This window comes from Melospiza melodia, chromosome 11, assembly GCF_035770615.1.
Source record: "Melospiza melodia melodia isolate bMelMel2 chromosome 11, bMelMel2.pri, whole genome shotgun sequence".
In the NCBI taxonomy this organism is placed as follows: Eukaryota; Metazoa; Chordata; class Aves; order Passeriformes; family Passerellidae; genus Melospiza; species Melospiza melodia.
The window spans coordinates 30,905,331-30,922,497 of NC_086204.1; the positions used below are offsets into that span (position 1 = coordinate 30,905,331).

General features: G+C 45.6%; 1 protein-coding gene across 11 annotated transcripts in view; it reads right to left on the bottom strand.

Annotated features, from left to right (window-relative positions):
• Window positions 1–17,167, bottom strand: part of LRRC7 (leucine rich repeat containing 7) — a 102,900-nt gene that overhangs the window by 53,902 nt on the left and 31,831 nt on the right. For all 11 annotated transcript variants that reach the window (XR_010029065.1, XM_063166328.1, XM_063166326.1 and 8 more), the window contains exons 2-5: window positions 5,897–6,099; window positions 1,830–1,947; window positions 923–1,001; window positions 96–185 (exon numbers count right to left, since the gene is read on the bottom strand). Coding sequence is in view for 10 of the 11 variants with exons in the window: in XM_063166328.1 (XP_063022398.1) it covers window positions 96–185; window positions 923–1,001; window positions 1,830–1,947; window positions 5,897–6,099 (490 nt within the window). In the remaining variant the exon portion in view is untranslated. The remainder of the gene's footprint in view (window positions 1–95; window positions 186–922; window positions 1,002–1,829; window positions 1,948–5,896; window positions 6,100–17,167) is intronic.

Consider the following 17,167-nt stretch of genomic DNA (forward strand, 5'->3'; position numbering starts at 1 on the left):
TGCTCAGCTTTTCAAGGGGAGCCAGCTTTGAGCCTGTCCCTCGGAGCCTGAGCCGGGTTCAGGGACAGGAATGTGCTGTGGTGACTCATCCTTACCTTCCAAAGTTAGCTGGAAGAAACTCCAAAAAGGCATCGTTTAGATAGAGCTGGGTCAAATTTAGAAGTTGTGTGAAGCCATCTGGCAGCCTAAAAAAACAGAGCAAACCTTAATGCTCACCCCGAGTTGCCATGGAGATAATAACAATGTATATTTAGAAGTAGAAAGGTGACTTTCTCTCTCACCTACTTCTGCCCAAATTCTCCTGAAGAACTCACTTTTAACAGACATTTTTGCCCATTCCCATCTTCTCTGCATTGCTACAAACAGGAAATGCAAAGGCCTGGCATATTCAGGGGACGGCAGCTTTTGCTCCCTTCCTGCTTGAGGGATTTAAACTAAAGGTCTCCTCTCCTCCTCTCCCTCTCCCTCTCCCTCTCCTCCCTTCTCTTTCTCTTTCTCTCTTTTATCTTAATCTTTTTCCTTTTTCCTCCTTCTCTTTTCCTCTCATTCTTTGTCCCTCTCCCTCATCTATTTCTATTTTTTTTTAAACTGAAACATCAACATTTCACCCTTTCTCCCCTTCACTCCATTTTGTAAATCTTGCATTCACAACTCATTTTTTTGTTGCTGTTTTTGCAAGATTTTGGAAGGAATAAGGAATAAAGGCTGGCCAAGTGTCCAGGTGAAGCCTCACCCCTGTGTATGGATACTGCCCAGCCTGACTGGCACTACCAGAGTACTCAGATCTCAGACAAACCCACCCTGGGTTTAAATTAGAAACAAATTTAAATTGTTTAAATTCAAACAATTAGAAAGACACTCAGATTAAGCCTGAGCTCATTTTGTGCCCTTGGAATGTGCAAAACGAGCTCCTGGTACTCACTTGGACACGGGGTTGACGCTGGCTTCGATTATTGTTAAACACTTACAACACTTAATGTTTTCTGGGAAATCTTGGATTCCTAAAAAAACATGGAAAGAGTATTAGATGCACAAAAATATTTATTAGATATAGACAAATATTATCTACAAAAAAACTGTTCAGCCTAGTCTGCTCATAAATGCTCAGTTGGGATTTCCAGCTCAGACTTCAGCTGGAGCAGGAAGGAAACACAGTTTGGAATTATCATCCAAAAGGGCTCAAGTCCTAAATAAATACATGAAAATACAAAATTATAACTTTTCTGATAGTGTTTGGTTTATATAATATTCTAGAATTAACAGTGACATAATTTGTGCTGAGATTTGTGCCTTCATCCCTTCCCAAACTGCTTTTCTGTCACAGAATCCTGAGAGTCTCCAGACCCTCCTCTGACAAGAAATTTCCCAATGTTTCCAGGAGTTCCTAAGCCTCATTTTTTAAAAATGAAGACCCTCAAGCTCAGACAGCAAAGGTTTTTAGGCCCATTGATATGAGAATGGAATGAAAATTCCCAGATTTGGGATTGCACAGCAGCAAACCAGCCCAGATAAATCCTGGGAATTGTTTAAACCCCCACAGAAGAGCCCAGCGAGCTCTGAACCCCTTTGGGAGTGGAATGTTCCTAAGCGCATGGAAAACTGGCCTCACATTCCTACTCCCAGCTGGGCAGTGTCCCCAGAGCACAGGACACTGAAGAAAACTCAATTTTTAAAGGAAAAACTCGAGCTGGATTTGCACAGACCCCCCCACAAGGCGCCGTGCGCGGAACCTCAGACAGAGCGCGAATTTCCACGCCACGGGGAGCCAAAACTCCATCTCAGCTCCTGTTTTTTTTTTTTGGGGATGCTTGGGGAAGGGGAGCCCTCACCATTCTTGCTGATGTCGAGCTCACGGAGGTTGACCAGGCTGGCGATGGACGTGGGGAGGCTGGACAGGTCGTTGTCGGGGATGCTCAGCTTGCGCAGGGCCTGGCAGTTGAACAGTTGCTGTTCCGGGGGTTCCGCGGGGGAGAAGAAATAAATCCATTTGGGATCCTTACTGACACACAATCAGCACAAACACCCCCTGGCCACAGCAGAATCCCACCCTCACAGGGGGGCTTTTGGGAAGGCATTCCCGGGGATTGTGGCATTTGCTGGGTCCCCAGGATGAAGGAGGAAACGATGATTCTGACTCCATGTTCTTAGAAGGCTAATTTATTATTTTATATAAAAGAATGCTATCCTAAAACTATACTAAAGAATAGAGAAAGGATCCTTACAGGAGGGTCCTTAACAAGATACTAATAAAAACTCGTGATTCTCTCCTCAGAGTCTGACACAGCCTGACCGTGATTGGTCATTAAGTCAAAACAATTCACATGTTGGATAAACAATCTCCAACCACATTCCAAAGCAGCAAAACACAGGAGAAGCAAATGAGATAATATTGCTTTCCTTTTGCTCTGAAGCTTCTCAGCTTCCCAGGAGAAGAAATCCTGGCAAAGGGATTTTTCAGAAAATGTGACATTGATAGGGGATATGACAAAAAGGTCATGGGTAGCAAGGATGTTCAAAGCTACTCAAAACCTGTAAATTCGCTGCAATGAATATCTTTTGATTCTGATATCATTGCATATAATTCAGTTTATTGCTGTGTTTCATATTTGTCATAAAAATTCCCAAGTTTTTGTGCCCCCTGCTAAATTAAAATATTCGATTTCCTAATTAAATTTCATGGCAGATTTTAAAATACTGTGACTGCATTCAGATTAAATAATTATCCTCAAGATGCAAAAATGCTTTGGCATTATCCAAAACATACTTTCTTGAAACCCCTGCCCAAAATTCAGGACGCAATTCTAATTTTTCTATCAAATTCCAATTTTACAGAAGTGGATTCCCAGTTTTCACCAGGAATTCCTTTGGGAGCAGAGGAAGGCTTGGAACTTCCAGTTCTGACCCCACCTGGACACACCCAAGGCTTTGGAAGTGCTGGAGGGAGAAGCCCAATTAAAAATCTTCCCTCTGGAATGATTATATGAAGCATCAGAAGGAATATGAGCCATGGAATGAAGTCCCAAAATTTCTTTTTTTTCAACCACTGGATGCTTAACAGATATTTTTCCCAGTTTCCAGAGCTCCCTGGCCATCAGGATTTTGTTGGAATCACCATTCCCTCTGCCCATGAAACAACTTTAATTCCTCTCAGACCAAATCCAAGTGATGCTACCGAGCTCTGAGTTATGAAATCAGGGTTTTATTCTGCACCTCTGGGGAGAACTCCAGCCCACTCATGTTTCTCTGGATGCTGATTCCAATGACTCCACTCTCATCCAGATCAATTTTCCCTTTATTAGTCATCAATTCACTTGACTCACACAAATAAAGGATTTTTTGCAGCAGGAGAATGAAGTCAAAGGCAAAGAGAATAAAAAGACTTGGCTGAATTTAGCCAAAAAAAAAGAGTTAGAAGTATAAAAACATCTTGTAAATCCTTAAAAAAACAGAGAAATACAAGAAATGAAGAACTGAAAATCAGCAGGGAAAAGAATCATCAGTATGATACTTCAATGGAAAGCAAAAATAAGATCAGGCAGAATGAGTTTAAGGCATCAGTTCAATGCAAAATAATTTACTGGACTTTAGAGCATCACGTGAAACTAAAGTAGAGCTGGACTTAGTTAAGTTGTTTCCTCATTAAATAATAAAACATGATCAAGAGTTCTGATTCAAAAGAATTTTTTCATATCAGGGGCACAGAATATATGGCAAAGAACAGAAAATGTCCAAAAATTTCCTCTGGAATAAAATCTTTGAAAACACATTTGCAGAAGGAGGAGAGAGTGGTAGAATTTAATGTAAAACACAAAAGTTCATGTTAAGTATTACAGTGCCAGTTTCATGGGGGAAAAAAGAAGGCATTTTCTCTCCTGGAATATTAATTCAGAGATGAAAAAAAAAGCCTTGAGCTCTGCAGCAAAAACACCTCAAGCAGAAAATTTGATAAAGGAATTATTTCAGCTGTTGAATTCCTGGTTACAATTAATAAAGGCTTAAGACAAAAACCGATGAGTGCTATTAACACTGCCATTAATCTTCTCTTCCACATGGCCAAGATTATGTTAAACTTGATTTACTCTAAATTTAAATTATCACCTTCATCCCAGCTTCAGCACTTTGGACTGCTTCCCTTTGGTCCTCATTTTTTCCATACAGCATCTTGCTCTGATATATTTGTTTTTGGAAACACTTCTATCATTCCAAGAGGTCCAACCCAAATATCTCAAAAATCCCTCCCTAAATGAGAGATTTCCAGTATTCCTCAGTAGCAGAAGGAAAAGAAGGGAATTATTATTATTATAAGAAGAAGAAGAATAAAAGGAAGGAGAAGGAGGAGAAGGAGGAGAAGAAGGAGGAGAAGGAGGAGAAGAAGAAGAAGGAGGAGAAGAAGGAGAAGGAGAAGAAGGAGAAGAAGGAGAAGAAGGAGAAGAAGGAGAAGAAGGAGAAGAAGGAGAAGAAGGAGAAGAAGGAGAAGAAGGAGAAGAAGAAGAAGAAGAAGAAGAAGAAGAAGATGAAGAAGAAGATGAAGAAGAAGATGAAGAAGAAGATGATGAAGAAGAAGAAGATGAAGAAGAAGATGAAGATGAAGATGAAGATGAAGATGAAGATGAAGATGAAGATGAAGATGAAGATGAAGATGAAGATGAAGATGAAGATGAAGATGAAGATGAAGAAGAAGATGGGACCTCAGGGCTTCCTGAGCAGGTTTTCCCCAGGATCCATTTGGGATTTCTGGGGATAGAACCCAGCTGGTTCTGTGCTGTGTCTCCAGGAGAGTTCAGGCAGCTCTCCACAGCATTTTTCCATGAAAATAAAGGGATTTTGGTGGCCCTGCCCCACCATCTGTGTAGAATTCCTCCACAGAGTGAGACCTCTCAAGCGATGAACCATCACATCCCAGCAAAGCAACCCCATGGCATGGAAAAGCCCATTTTGTACTTCTGTAAATGGATTTTTTACAAAGTCTCTGTGCAGCAAAACCAGGAAATTCGCTGTAAGCTGATGGAGAATGAAGCAATGTTTAATTAAAGATTTGTAAGCATCTTTCATTATTGTGGAGAAAAAATTCCATTAAGGCCTGGATCCCATCCCTTCACACTTCATTATGGAGCCAGCACCTGCCACTAATTGGTTTTTCCACCCTTCCCTCCTTTGTTTCCAGAACATTTTGGTTACAGTAGGTTCTAATTCCTTACAGCAAACATTGATCAGCAGGAGAGCGGGTTGGAAGGTTCCAGATTTACAGGGGAAGGATTGCTTGGATGATCTCAGGGCAGTTCTGAAACTCCTGCTTGGACACTTGGCATTCCCAGCAATATCCTATAGGGATAAAGGGCTGATCCTGACACAGGGGACAGACCTGGCATTGCCAGGAATGTCCCACCGGGATAAAGGACTGGTCCTGATAGGGAGGACAGCCCTGATATTCCCAGAAATATCCCACAGGGATAAAGGGCTGATCCTGATAGGAAGGACAGCCCTGATATTCCCAGGAATGTCCTACAGGGATAAAGGGCTGATCCTGACACAGGGGACAGCCCTGGCACTGCCAGGAATATCCTACAAGGATAAGGGGCTGATCCTGAGGGAAAAGCAAGGATGGAGAGGATCCACAGGCATCAGTGACCCCTGATCCAGGTACTGGATACCACAGGAATTTCTGGGGCCAGAACCATTTATTTTGCAGAATTTGTTTTTCCCAGTTCCAGGCTCCAAGCTGCCCCATTCCCACGTTGTGAAGAAGGAACAGGAGCCCCTTCTCCTCCCAGCCCAGCCCTGATTCCAAGGAACATCCCTGGAGCCCCCATCTCCACCTCTCCCCAGCAGCTCAGCAGCCCCAGAGCCGGGCACACGCCCCAGCTTTGCCCTGGTGCCCCGGCAGGGCGTGGATTACCTTGGGAAGCTCCTCAATCTGGTTGGCATCGAGGTAGAGCTCCTCCAGGGTCCTCTCGAAGTTGAAGACCTCCTTTGGCACCTGCTGCAGGCCGCAGTGGGAATAGTCCAGCACGGAGACGATCTCCTCCTCGCCGCGGAAACACCGGCACGGCACCAGGCGCCCGATCAGCTTCCTTTTGCTGGTCATCTCCAAGCAGCATACTGGAGGGGAAAAAGGGGGGAAAATGGGGATTTCAGCAGCCTTTTTGGGGGAATGTTCTTGGAGTTATGCTTGGATTGCAGCTCATGAAAAGCAGTTTTGCCCAGGGATGTCCAGAGTGCGCACTGCGTGGTGTCTGTGGCACCTTGCTGGAATGGAAGGTGGGATTTGGAGTGCAAGGAGAAAACCTGGACCCTGCAGCTGTTCCCTGCTCTGGGATGGATGGGAACACACCTAGCCCAGCCACAAGCCCGGAAGTAATGGGAAAGTTGGAAGGCACAGGATCCAAACCCACCCATGGAAGCACAGAGCCAAAACCAGTCCCTGGCCCAGAGCTGGCAGGGATGTACCTGGGTGTGATTCCTGTGGGAAATGGGAATAATCCCTGGATCCCCCACACCAGCAGAGCTCCCCATGCTGCTCCCACAGTTTCCTGCAGCAGCTGAGGAAAGCAGGGATGGAACCCTTGGCTACAGAGTGATCCCAAACCATTCCTGCTCCTCCCGTGCCACCAGGCTCTGCTGGAAGCTCCAAGAGGGGATTTAGCAAAACCCATTCCTTTTCCTGCACTAAAATAGGTATCCAGAACTGTTCCCAAACTTCTCCCACCCTCAGTCCCAGTGGTGCAGCCCCAGTATGTGTGTGCACCCCTAACTCAGTGAGTAACTTTACACAGTGCCCTACTCCTTGTGGAACAGAACCACTTCAGGATGGGGGAACGCTCCAAAAGCAGATGGGGAACACATCAAGCAGTCCCTAAATCCATCCTGGACACCTTTAGGAGTTACTTAAACATTCTGGATAAACCAGGCTGTCCTGAAACCCATTTACCACAAAGGCAAGGAGGGCTCAGCCCTCAACTCCCATTTTCCAAACCACTCCCAAGGATTAGATTTAGGAAAACAGTGCACTGAATTAGTCCAAATAAAGCAAAATAAGGTTTTTGTAGCAAGCACCAGTATGGAATGGAAGGACCTGGGCTATGATCGAAAGGAGCAGAATTTCACGCCTTGTGGGCTCGTGGTAATTAAACTTTTTATTAATTTCAGCATTATTAATTCCTACCCTGGACTAATTCCAGCTCTGGTAATTACACTTTCCTTCCCTGCATTTTGCTCTCTGCTGACGTTCAGAGATCCTTTCCTCCATGCTGGTGGTTGCTGATGGAAAAGGCTCAGGGACACAGCAGCTTCATCCATCCCTTAATCCCTGCAGGGGATTCCTCATGCCTCTCCCACTCCCCCTGGAAGCACCAGAGCTTGGTGCTTCTCCCCATTTCAGAGCTGAAATTCCCCACAGCCGAGTCCTGAGGTCACTGCTCCACATCATACATTACACAGGAAAATCAGAGCCTCCAAAAGAGCTCCAAAATCAGATTATTTCTTGAATAAAGAAGGATAAATGAGAAAAGCAGCATAAAATAACCTGCTCCTTTTCAGCTCCAGCAAGCAGCTCATTATCAGCTCCTGCAGTTTATTGTCTTATAAAGAAACTCCTTCAGCTGAGGAAAAGAGGAGCTTTATGGAAATCAATTACAATAACTTACAATCCCTCCTCAATTCACGGACCTTTTGTGCAGGAAAACACTAATCCCTGTTTGTCAGGAGCCACAGGAGAAGACATTTCCCTCACCTGCTGGAAAGACAGAGAAAACTGCTGCAGGCTCGCCCAGCTGATTTAAAGATGGGATGAAACGGCTCGACAGAACCCAACACTCCAAATGCCTTGGGATGGGATTCCTGGCTGGGATGGGGTTCCCAGAGCAGTTGTGGGTGCCCCTGGATCCCTGAATTGTCCCAGGAGCAGCCTGGGGCAGTGGAAGGTGTCCTTGCCACGGCAGGGGTGGGATGGGATGGGATTTAAGATCCCCTCCAGCCCCAATTCTGGAATTCTGGGCTCTCCTGAAGAGCCCAGCAGTGGGTGCGGGACAGGGGTGGTGGAAATGCTGCTACAAAAAGCTCCAGGAGAGGCCTCTGAGTGATTGGCAGGAGAAATCAATTTCTAATTTGCTGGTTTGCAGGATGCATTAGTGATGGATTTAATTTTTCTCCCAAACAAGTTTTCCACAGAACACTTCACAGAAGGGCTGGCGTCTCAGGGAGTTGTTGCAGTGCCACAACCAGAGCCAAAATTCAATAAATACTCAGAATAACCAGAGCCAAAGGCAGCAGGTTCTGGGCTCTCAGAGACCAGCCTGAGCTGTCTGACCAAACATCAAACCCCTCCTGCCCTTCCAATTTCATTCAGAAAACTCCAAGAAACCCCAGTTGCAGGGACCTGGCAGAGCTAGAAAGTTACTAAAGAGAAATGCTGAAAACAGAGAACTTGGGAGTGTGGATGGGAGCATGGCAGGGCTGGAATGAGCAGTAAAACATCTGTCAGAGGGTTCAAAAAATAGATATTATTTCCAGAGCAGCAGGGAATTCTCCTCAGTGCCTCCTTTGTCACACATCTCACACAGGGATGGTTTTCCTGCTCCTGTTTTCCTTCTCTTTTAGCAGCACAATCAACACAATTAATATGGAATTACTTCCCAGCGTCCCATCTAAATCTCCAACAAAGAATCCAATCTGAACCTCCTGTTCTCTAAAGCACATTCCTATTTTCTCCAAATCCCATAAAGGACTTGTTTGGAAAGCAGGAGCCCTTTCTGGAGCATTCACCAGGACTCCTGGGGGGTTCCAGGGCAGCTTCTCCCTCCTCTGACCCAAGGGAAGGCACTGGGAATTGCCCAGTTTGTCCCAATACCCCAGAATTTACCTTTTCTGTGCCAAAAGAGATTGATAACAGGGACTACACACGAGAAATGCAACAAAGCTGAGCTTAAGGTTGGAATTAAAATAGAAAACAACCCTCAAATTTCCCTCATCCCAAAGCCTTTTCCCCATGGATATTCTCCTGGCACTGGGCAGACATCCACTTGTGTTTCCTTTCTTCCCTTTAATGAATTCTGTGGGCTGCCTGGCTGATTTCCACAGTGTCCAGTTGCAGTCTGGGTCGCTGCAATAATTAGGGAACTTCAAAGCTCTCGGAGCCCTCTTCATTTCCAGCACCACATCTCAATTAGAAGCACAGCCCTGCTCATAATTCAGAGCCTTGCAGGAACGGAGGAAGGTTCTCTCTGCATTTACAACCACGTGGAACCTCTCCACAGCTCTGCCACCTCCTCACCCACATTTTGGATTTCAAATTTGCTGCTCACCTTTCTGTGAGCTGCAGCTTTGTGGGCACCAGCTTTGCTGGGAGTTTTCAGCGCTTGGTTTCCTTGCTCTGGCAGTTGTGCAACTCTCACTACCCCTACCTCGCATTCCTCATCCCAAACTTTTGTCTGCAGCTGTAATCCCGTGCTTGTGACATGGGAATTGTGCTTATGTAAGCTCTGACATCAGTCCTTGCTGCTGTTTTGCATTCCCCCCCATTTTCCCATTCAGAAAAGGCCTCTGATGAGGTGGAAGCTGCTTATTCTCTGCCTGAAGAGCAGCGTTGCTCTTGCTGAAAAATCTGCTTGATTCCTTCCAAGGGGAGGGAGCATTCCCAGCCTGGATGCTGCCCCTCTTTATATTAAAATATTTAAACTTCATATTCTGAAATAAAATTTGTGCTCAGAGGCTTAGAAGTTAGGCAGCGAGTAAAACCTCAATTATCACAGACATAACACATATAAATAAACATGCATTTACACATATATGATTCCATCAATCTACCTTTAGCAAAGCGAGCTGCCTCCAATATTTGACACCTGCTATTTATGAATTGGTACCTTGATTAAAATGCGTATGCTCATGCAGGTATGGGATTTTGATATAAAATCTGCTACAATAACAAAGCCTGGTCACTATGATTTACTCGAGTTGCCCGCAGCCCTGTCCCTGGAGCTGCTGGGGAGAGCCCAAGGTGAGCAGAGGGATGGAGCAAGGGGGACAGGACCCGGGGAAAGGCTTTCCACTGGCAGAGGGCAGGGATGGATGGGGTTTTGGGAAGGAATTCCTGTTTAGGAGGGTGGCACAGGGTGCCCAGAGCAGCTGTGGCTGCCCCTGGATCTCTGGAAATGCCCAAGGCCAGGCTGGATAAGGCTCAGACCAGCCTGGGACAGTGGGAGGTGTCCCTGCCCATAGCAGGGGGATGGAATCTCTGATGTTCCAAAAAAACATCAGAGGGGATCGGTCCCAGGCTGGGCTCAGGGACCTCGGAAAGCTTTCCCAGCCTCAGGAATCCTGGGATTCTCCATGGGAAGTCTCTCCATTTCACCCAAATTCTGGTTTTCCACACCCTTTTTAGAAGCAAAGAAGCATTTTGTCCCAAACTTCCCCCCTGAGTGAGGTGAGGGAGGTGGGATTGTCCCTGTTCTGCTCCTAATTGGAAATGCAAAATTAGGGATTTATTCTGGCTGTAGAAGCCATTGGTAATAATCTTCATTAACCTTCCTGAAAGATTAAGGAACTCTGGCTCTAAAGTCACAATAACAGAATTATTAGGGAGCATCCAAAGGGGAATTGGTCTTATCAAAGAGAGGGGTGTGCAATACTATCTGAATTGTTTTCCTGCACAGAAATTCCCAGATAAGCAGCATATCTCCCCCAGAAATGCCATTTAATGCTGGTAATTGAATTCTCTTCATTATGCCCCCATTACAACGGTCTGAATTCAGGTTCACATTCAGATTTGGCTAATCCTAAAATAAAATATAACCAAGCATGAAAAGTCAGATTTCAGCTTTTGTCTCTGGGGAATATTAATGAGGGGAAGTGTCCCTGGCTTTGCTGCAAGTCCTGGGAGGTCCCTGGAGACCTGAACACCTTGAGGTCTGGGAAAGGTGCAGAAAAACAGTGAAGGAAAATTGGAGGATTATTTCTACCAAGTATCAGTTTTGAATGCCCAGACCTTACACCTTTGGGATATAAAGGCAAATCTTTATCTTTTCTGATAAGATATTAATTGATTCCAAAGATTACTATTGGCCTTGACTCAAAATTCCCAATTTCCTTCATTGAAATTCCTTCCTGAAGGAGATTTTCTGAGCAAATGGTTTTGGATAATCCTAGATGATGATAACTCCAATTGCAAAGGCATTTTAGTGACAGCAAAGGCACTTGTTTTGATTGTTTTGATTATCAATAATCTGTGTCCTGTTCTCCCTACAGACAATTCTTGCACACCTCAAGGAAAAGCCCGGATTCTTTTTATAGGAGTGACAGAATTCCAGTAATTTGCTGCACATTAGTGGCACATGTTGAAAATTAATCATTATGCCGTTAATTGCTAGAAATTCCAATCACTCTGACAGCTCACCCTGCAGACATTTCAGCAGGAGAGAATCCCAATAAACAGGAGACATTTCTTGGGGAAGTGTGCTGTCTGGAAATCAGGGAATTTACATTTCTGCTTGCATCTTTGATGTGTCACAGCTTTTATGTGAAGTAATCCTTCTGTTTAAGAGATGATGTGCTGTGAAATTTGGGATGAAATGGGCTTTATTTGCTGCTTTATGGAGCAATGGCTGGAAGTGCTCTCCAAAGGAACAGCAGAGAGAACATCGTTTACCTGCTGAAGGCAGCACGGAAACAAATTGGGATTTAAGTAGGAACAACAAAACTTCTGCTTTCTTCCTCACAGGCTCCTACAGAATCCCCAATCACTTCCCAGTGGCTTCCATCACAATCCAGCTGCATTATTCCTGACACAGGAATCAGCTTGGCAGGACTGCAGCAGGGAAGGGGGGTGTTCTGCTGAGCTGGCAGTGCCAGGGAGGGCAGTGGGAGCCACAAACTGCAGCCAGGACAGGCAGCTTGAGCTAAAAGTGGCAGCTCTGGCTCCCAGTGAGAGCTGACCTGTCACAGACAGCTTTTATGGAAAATCCTTTCCTTAGGATTGTTCCTCCTGAGAGGCTGGGAGGCCTCAGGAACAAAATGCAAACAATGGTTATCTGCTGCCGTGGGATGCAACAGGTGCATCTGGGATTGGGCTCATGGGGTTGTTTCTGATTAATGGCCAATCACAGTCAGCTGGCTCGGACACAGAGCCGAGACACAAACCTTTGTTATCATTCTTTGCTATTCTATCCTTAGCTTAGCCAGCCTTCTGATGAAATCCTTTCTTCTATTCCTTTAGTATAGTTTTAATGTAATATATACCATAAAATAATAAATCAGCCTTCTGAAACATGGAGTCAGATCCTCGTCTCTTCCCTTTTCCTCAGACCCCTGTGAACACCGTCACACTGACCCTCTGGCACAGATGTGGAATCACATAATCCTGCAATTTTTCCTCTTTTTCTCCAGGCTGAGCCCCTGCCCAGCTCCCTCAGGGATTCTCCAGCCCCTTCCCAGCTCCCTCAGCCTCTCCTGCTCTCCAGACCCTTCCCCAGCTCCGTTCCCTGCCCTGGACACACTCCAGCCCATCATCCCTCTTGTCCTGAGGGATGAGGGACCTTTCCCTGCCTCTCTCCCATGGGATGGGACATTCCCACTGGAGCAGGTGTTCCTGAAGCTCCAAACTGGAGATTAAGCTCATTTCTGTGTTTCCCAAACCTCTGGGAGGCACACAGCAAACTGCCTGGAAAATGCGTGGTTCCCTCAGCGTGGGAAATGTTCCCATCCAGTCACAGAACCTTTTCCTTTCCGAACAAAACAGGGAGTTTTGAACCATTGAAAATTCCAGTTCTGATCCCATGCCCGCTTTTCTGCCAACCCCCACCACTCCAACTGCTCCTTGAGAGTTTCTATCCCACAAGGTGCCCATTCTCATGGATATTCCCATTATTTCCCAGCTTTCATTTACCTTCTTTAACCTTCTCTCCTGTTTGTTATTTCCCAGCAAAACTTCTCACCTGGGCCATCCTCTCCTTCCTTCCCCATCCCGATGCTCCTGGATTCCCTCCCTCCACACATCCCCTTCCCACTCCAAGCACAGGCCCCATTCCCAGAGCCCTCCTCTGGCTCACACCCTCTTCCCTGAGCTCCCCAAACTCTCTGCAGCTGGGTTTAACGTTCTGCACCTCCAGCATTATTTCTTGCCTTTCTGTCCTATGGAATTATCCTTTCTTTACTATGGAATTACCCTCTCTTCTAGGAGTTCCTACAGAAACATTCCACTGACCTGCACAAACACAGATTTAGTTCTTCCCCTCGTTCATTCCCAGCTAAAAACTTTTCCCTGCTCACTCTGCTCTTTGTATTCTGGCAAAAAGCACAAAACTTTTTGCTGTCCACCTTTCCTCTTTGTCCTCTGTCCATCCCTTTCCTGTCTGTGGATGCAGTGCTGGAAAATGCTTCCATGGCTGCTCATAAATGGGATTCTGGGAATGCCAAAGCCTGTACAGGGAATGTCAGCACCAGGGAAACCTCAAAGGCACAATTCCCACAAGCAGTCATGAAAATTGGTTGCTCAAATACGAGAAAATGATTTTACATTAGACCTGACATTTGTCTCCATAAACACCTCATTATCCAGGAACTCCTGAGCCTGTCTCCTCTGTATTTCAGTGCAGGGACCCTAAATCCCACCCAGTGCCACCCCTGCCATGGCAGGGACACCTCCCACTGTCCCAGGGTGCTCCAAGCCCCATCCAGCCTGGCCTAGGACACTGCCAACGTGTCCACAAAGCCACAGGTTGCCCAGAGAATGTTCACCATTAAAATGCCTCACTGGCACCATGGTTCCTTGAAACTGGATTTCCCTTCCCTGAGGAAACCTGTGCCTGGCACATCCTCACTTCCTTCCCATACCCCAGGTTTTGCCTCCTGCTCTTTTGGGGTTTAAACAAGTTTTGTCAGGGCCAGGTCCCCCACCAAAGGGAGACGAATTTGGAATTCAGAACTCAGCACAGCCTCTCTGGCTGAAGTTAAATCCTCTCCTTGCCTGGCTCTGGGAATGGGAGGCTCCCAACCCTTGCCATGGTGTTGTCAGAGTCACCCCCAGAGCAGCTGCCCTTGTATAGGAAAATGGGAGATCCCAGGGCAGCTCCAGGACAATTCTTCCCTTTTCCAAGGAATTGATTGTGCCAGAAAGCTTTGGTTTCATAGATCTGAGAAAACAAAGCCCTTTGGCCCTATCAGAGCTTTCTCTGCTTCAAATCTCCTCAGGAACAATAAACAAGACCTGTGCAGGGCCAGGAGTTGGACTTGGATGATCCTTGTGGGTCCCTTCCCACTCAGGAGATTGATTCCATGATTTTATTGTGTGACACAAACCCACAAAGTAAAAATAAAGAATAAAATAATGAGAAGTTTGTGGCTGCAAACTCCTTCTCCAAATCCAGCTAACAGCTTGGGCCGGTCGCTCCGCAAACACTGCGCACAGATTTGTGTGATGTGTGAAATATTTCCAATATTTCAGCTGGAACACCTCCAGAGTCAGGGGTTTAAGGAGCAGGAATGTTCAAGGATATCATGGAAAACAAGGACATCTGCTTGGATGGTTGGAGAATGGCAGGAGATTCTCAGTGAGGCTGGGAAAGCCCTCCCGGATCATTGAGTCCAAGCTGCGCCCCATCTCCAGCTTGTCACCGAGTGCCACCTCCAGAGTTGGCCACTCCAGCCTTTCCACGAGGAAATCCATCAGCAGAGGGCTCTAGAACTACATTCTCCCAAGTATCCTGCTCCATGATTAATCTGTCCCAGTTTTTTTTTTTAGGCAATTAACATGCTGTTCTTCTGGTACAAATGTTCTGTAAAAAACTCTCACAGCTGAGCTGTCAAACACTGAAATTCAGTGCTTTTGGAATGTCAGGTTTTTAACAAAGTCCCAGAGTTTGGAAAGTATAATCAGAACTTTAATGCCCAATTATGCAATCTTAGCAATGACTTTCTCAAGAGAATTTTATCGCTCGCGCTGTAAACCGGGCTCAGCCACCAGAACTGCACCAAATTGTTCCACTCTGGGAACAGGAGGGCTGCACTCCTAAGGGAGGGGAACAGCAGGGCTTTGGGAATTGCAGCTGTGGGCAGAACAGCTCTGGAAGACTTTGGCACATCCTTTCCATTCAGCCACAGTGATATGCTCTGGGGTTTTTTCCACTATTTCCCCTGTTTATCCTAAGCACTCCGACTAAACAGGAGGATTTTCCTTGTCTCAGCTGATTTAGCTTAGGCTGAGATTCCTCCCCAGAGCAATCCCGACAAGTGCTGCATGTCCAGAGCCACAGCCTGGAGCCAGATTAAAAAAACATGGACAAAACCCTTGGATAAATTTACCATCCACCCACCTGCTGGATTCAGCCTTAGCTGGGTGCAGGCACTGAGAGCCTCTGGGCTTTTGCTTTTTGGCAGCAGCTTATAAATAACCACCAAATTTCCATTTACAACCCGCTCTGGTGACTCCAGAGAAGGAGTTCAAGCCTGGCCCAAAGGCATGGAGCTGTAATCCAGAGGGAAGGGAAATAGGGAATTTCCCATCCTGCGCTGAATGAGGATTTTTTGGACGTTTTCTGCAGCAGGTACCAAATATTAAATTGTTTGGACAACTACAAACCAAAGCAAAGCCACCAATCATCCAAATAAATTTGGAGGATTCTGCCCAGGTCTGTCTGGAATTACAGCCACAGCACTCCCAGCAACACTTGGAATGTTGTTACAATATCCTCCAAATTCCAGTTTACAAACCTCAAGCTAATTCTGACAGGAATTGCCAATATTAGAATTTCACCTGTTCCAGAGCAAAGCCCTCAAACAGGTGCCTTTCATTAAGATTTAACTCATTTTTTTTGAACTGCACCAATGGAATATTTCTCAGCTCTTTCCCCAGAACCAAAGTGAGCAATCCCTATTTGTCATTCCCACAATGCAAGCAGAGGAACTGAGGCTTTTCCTGAAGCTTTTCTAAATTCATTAGACAGCTGAAGATTCCATCAGTTTATTTCCATTTAAATCATCCCAGCCACCTTTCTACTGATAATGATGGAAAACATAAATGTGGATCAATGTCCCCACAGCAGCACAAGGTCCCCAGTTCCTCCTCCAGTACCCCTTGGCATCTGATAATTTTCTCTGGTCATTGCCAAAACACTTTATTTATTCTTAGATTATATTATCAATATTTTTATTCTATTTTATGCTCATTTCTATTTAAATATTTCTAAAAGATTGGTGGTTTCTCAGTTTTGAGACACTCTGTCACTTTTCAGTCCATGTGGATTCTCTTTGGGAGACCTGGAGGAGGCAGTGGAAAGAGCTCCTGTGGGGATGGGGATGTCACCTCCAAAAACCAATAAAACCAACCCCAAATACACTGAATTATATCCATTAAAGTCCTCAGAGCTGGGTGACTCCCAGACAACCCTGAATTTACTGATTTACTACAGGTACTGAGCTCTTACAACTCAGAGAGGATTCTGTTAATATTTAATTAAACACATCCTTTCTCTGAGTTCTCCAGTGGCAAAATAAAAATTCAATCCCTCCAGGGCCTTAAAAAGACAAGCTATCAGGACTTAATTTAGGAGAAAGAAAAGGATTTTCCTAAAAATAGAACTGTTTTACAGCCATGCATTGAGTGGGGGGTCAGGATCCACGAGAGGAATGTGGCTGTTCCATCCCAGGCCAGGCTGGACGTTGTGGCTTGGAGCAGCCTGGGACAGTGGAAAGTGTTCCTGCCATGGAATGGGATGGGATTTAAGATCCCAAAGCATTGCAGGATTTTGGGATTGAGCTGTAAGTGCTGCAGGGATTTCAATCCCCACAGTTCCCACCTCCCAGCCTTTGACAGTTTTCCAGTGTTGTCACTCAAGGGAGGCACTTGCAAAAAACTCTCCTGCAAAAAGGAACCACTGCAAAAAGCCAGGAAAAAGTATCCAGAAGCTCCTCTCAGCTTCCCAGGCTCAGCTTGGTGGTGAGATTCACTGGTTTAAAGGCAGGAAACTGCAAACTGGGAAAGAAAATCAAAAAGGAATCTCACTGTGCTCAGTGTCAGCTGCATACGGAAAAAAATACAGGGATCAGAAAAAGAGGGAGAATAAGATCAGGGCTGTGGCCGCTGTTTGAGTGGAGTGAAAGTAGAGAGAATTTGGGGTGGGACATCAGAGAATCCAAAAAGGAATGGAAAATCAGCAGCAGTCAAGATGATCACGGAGAAGAT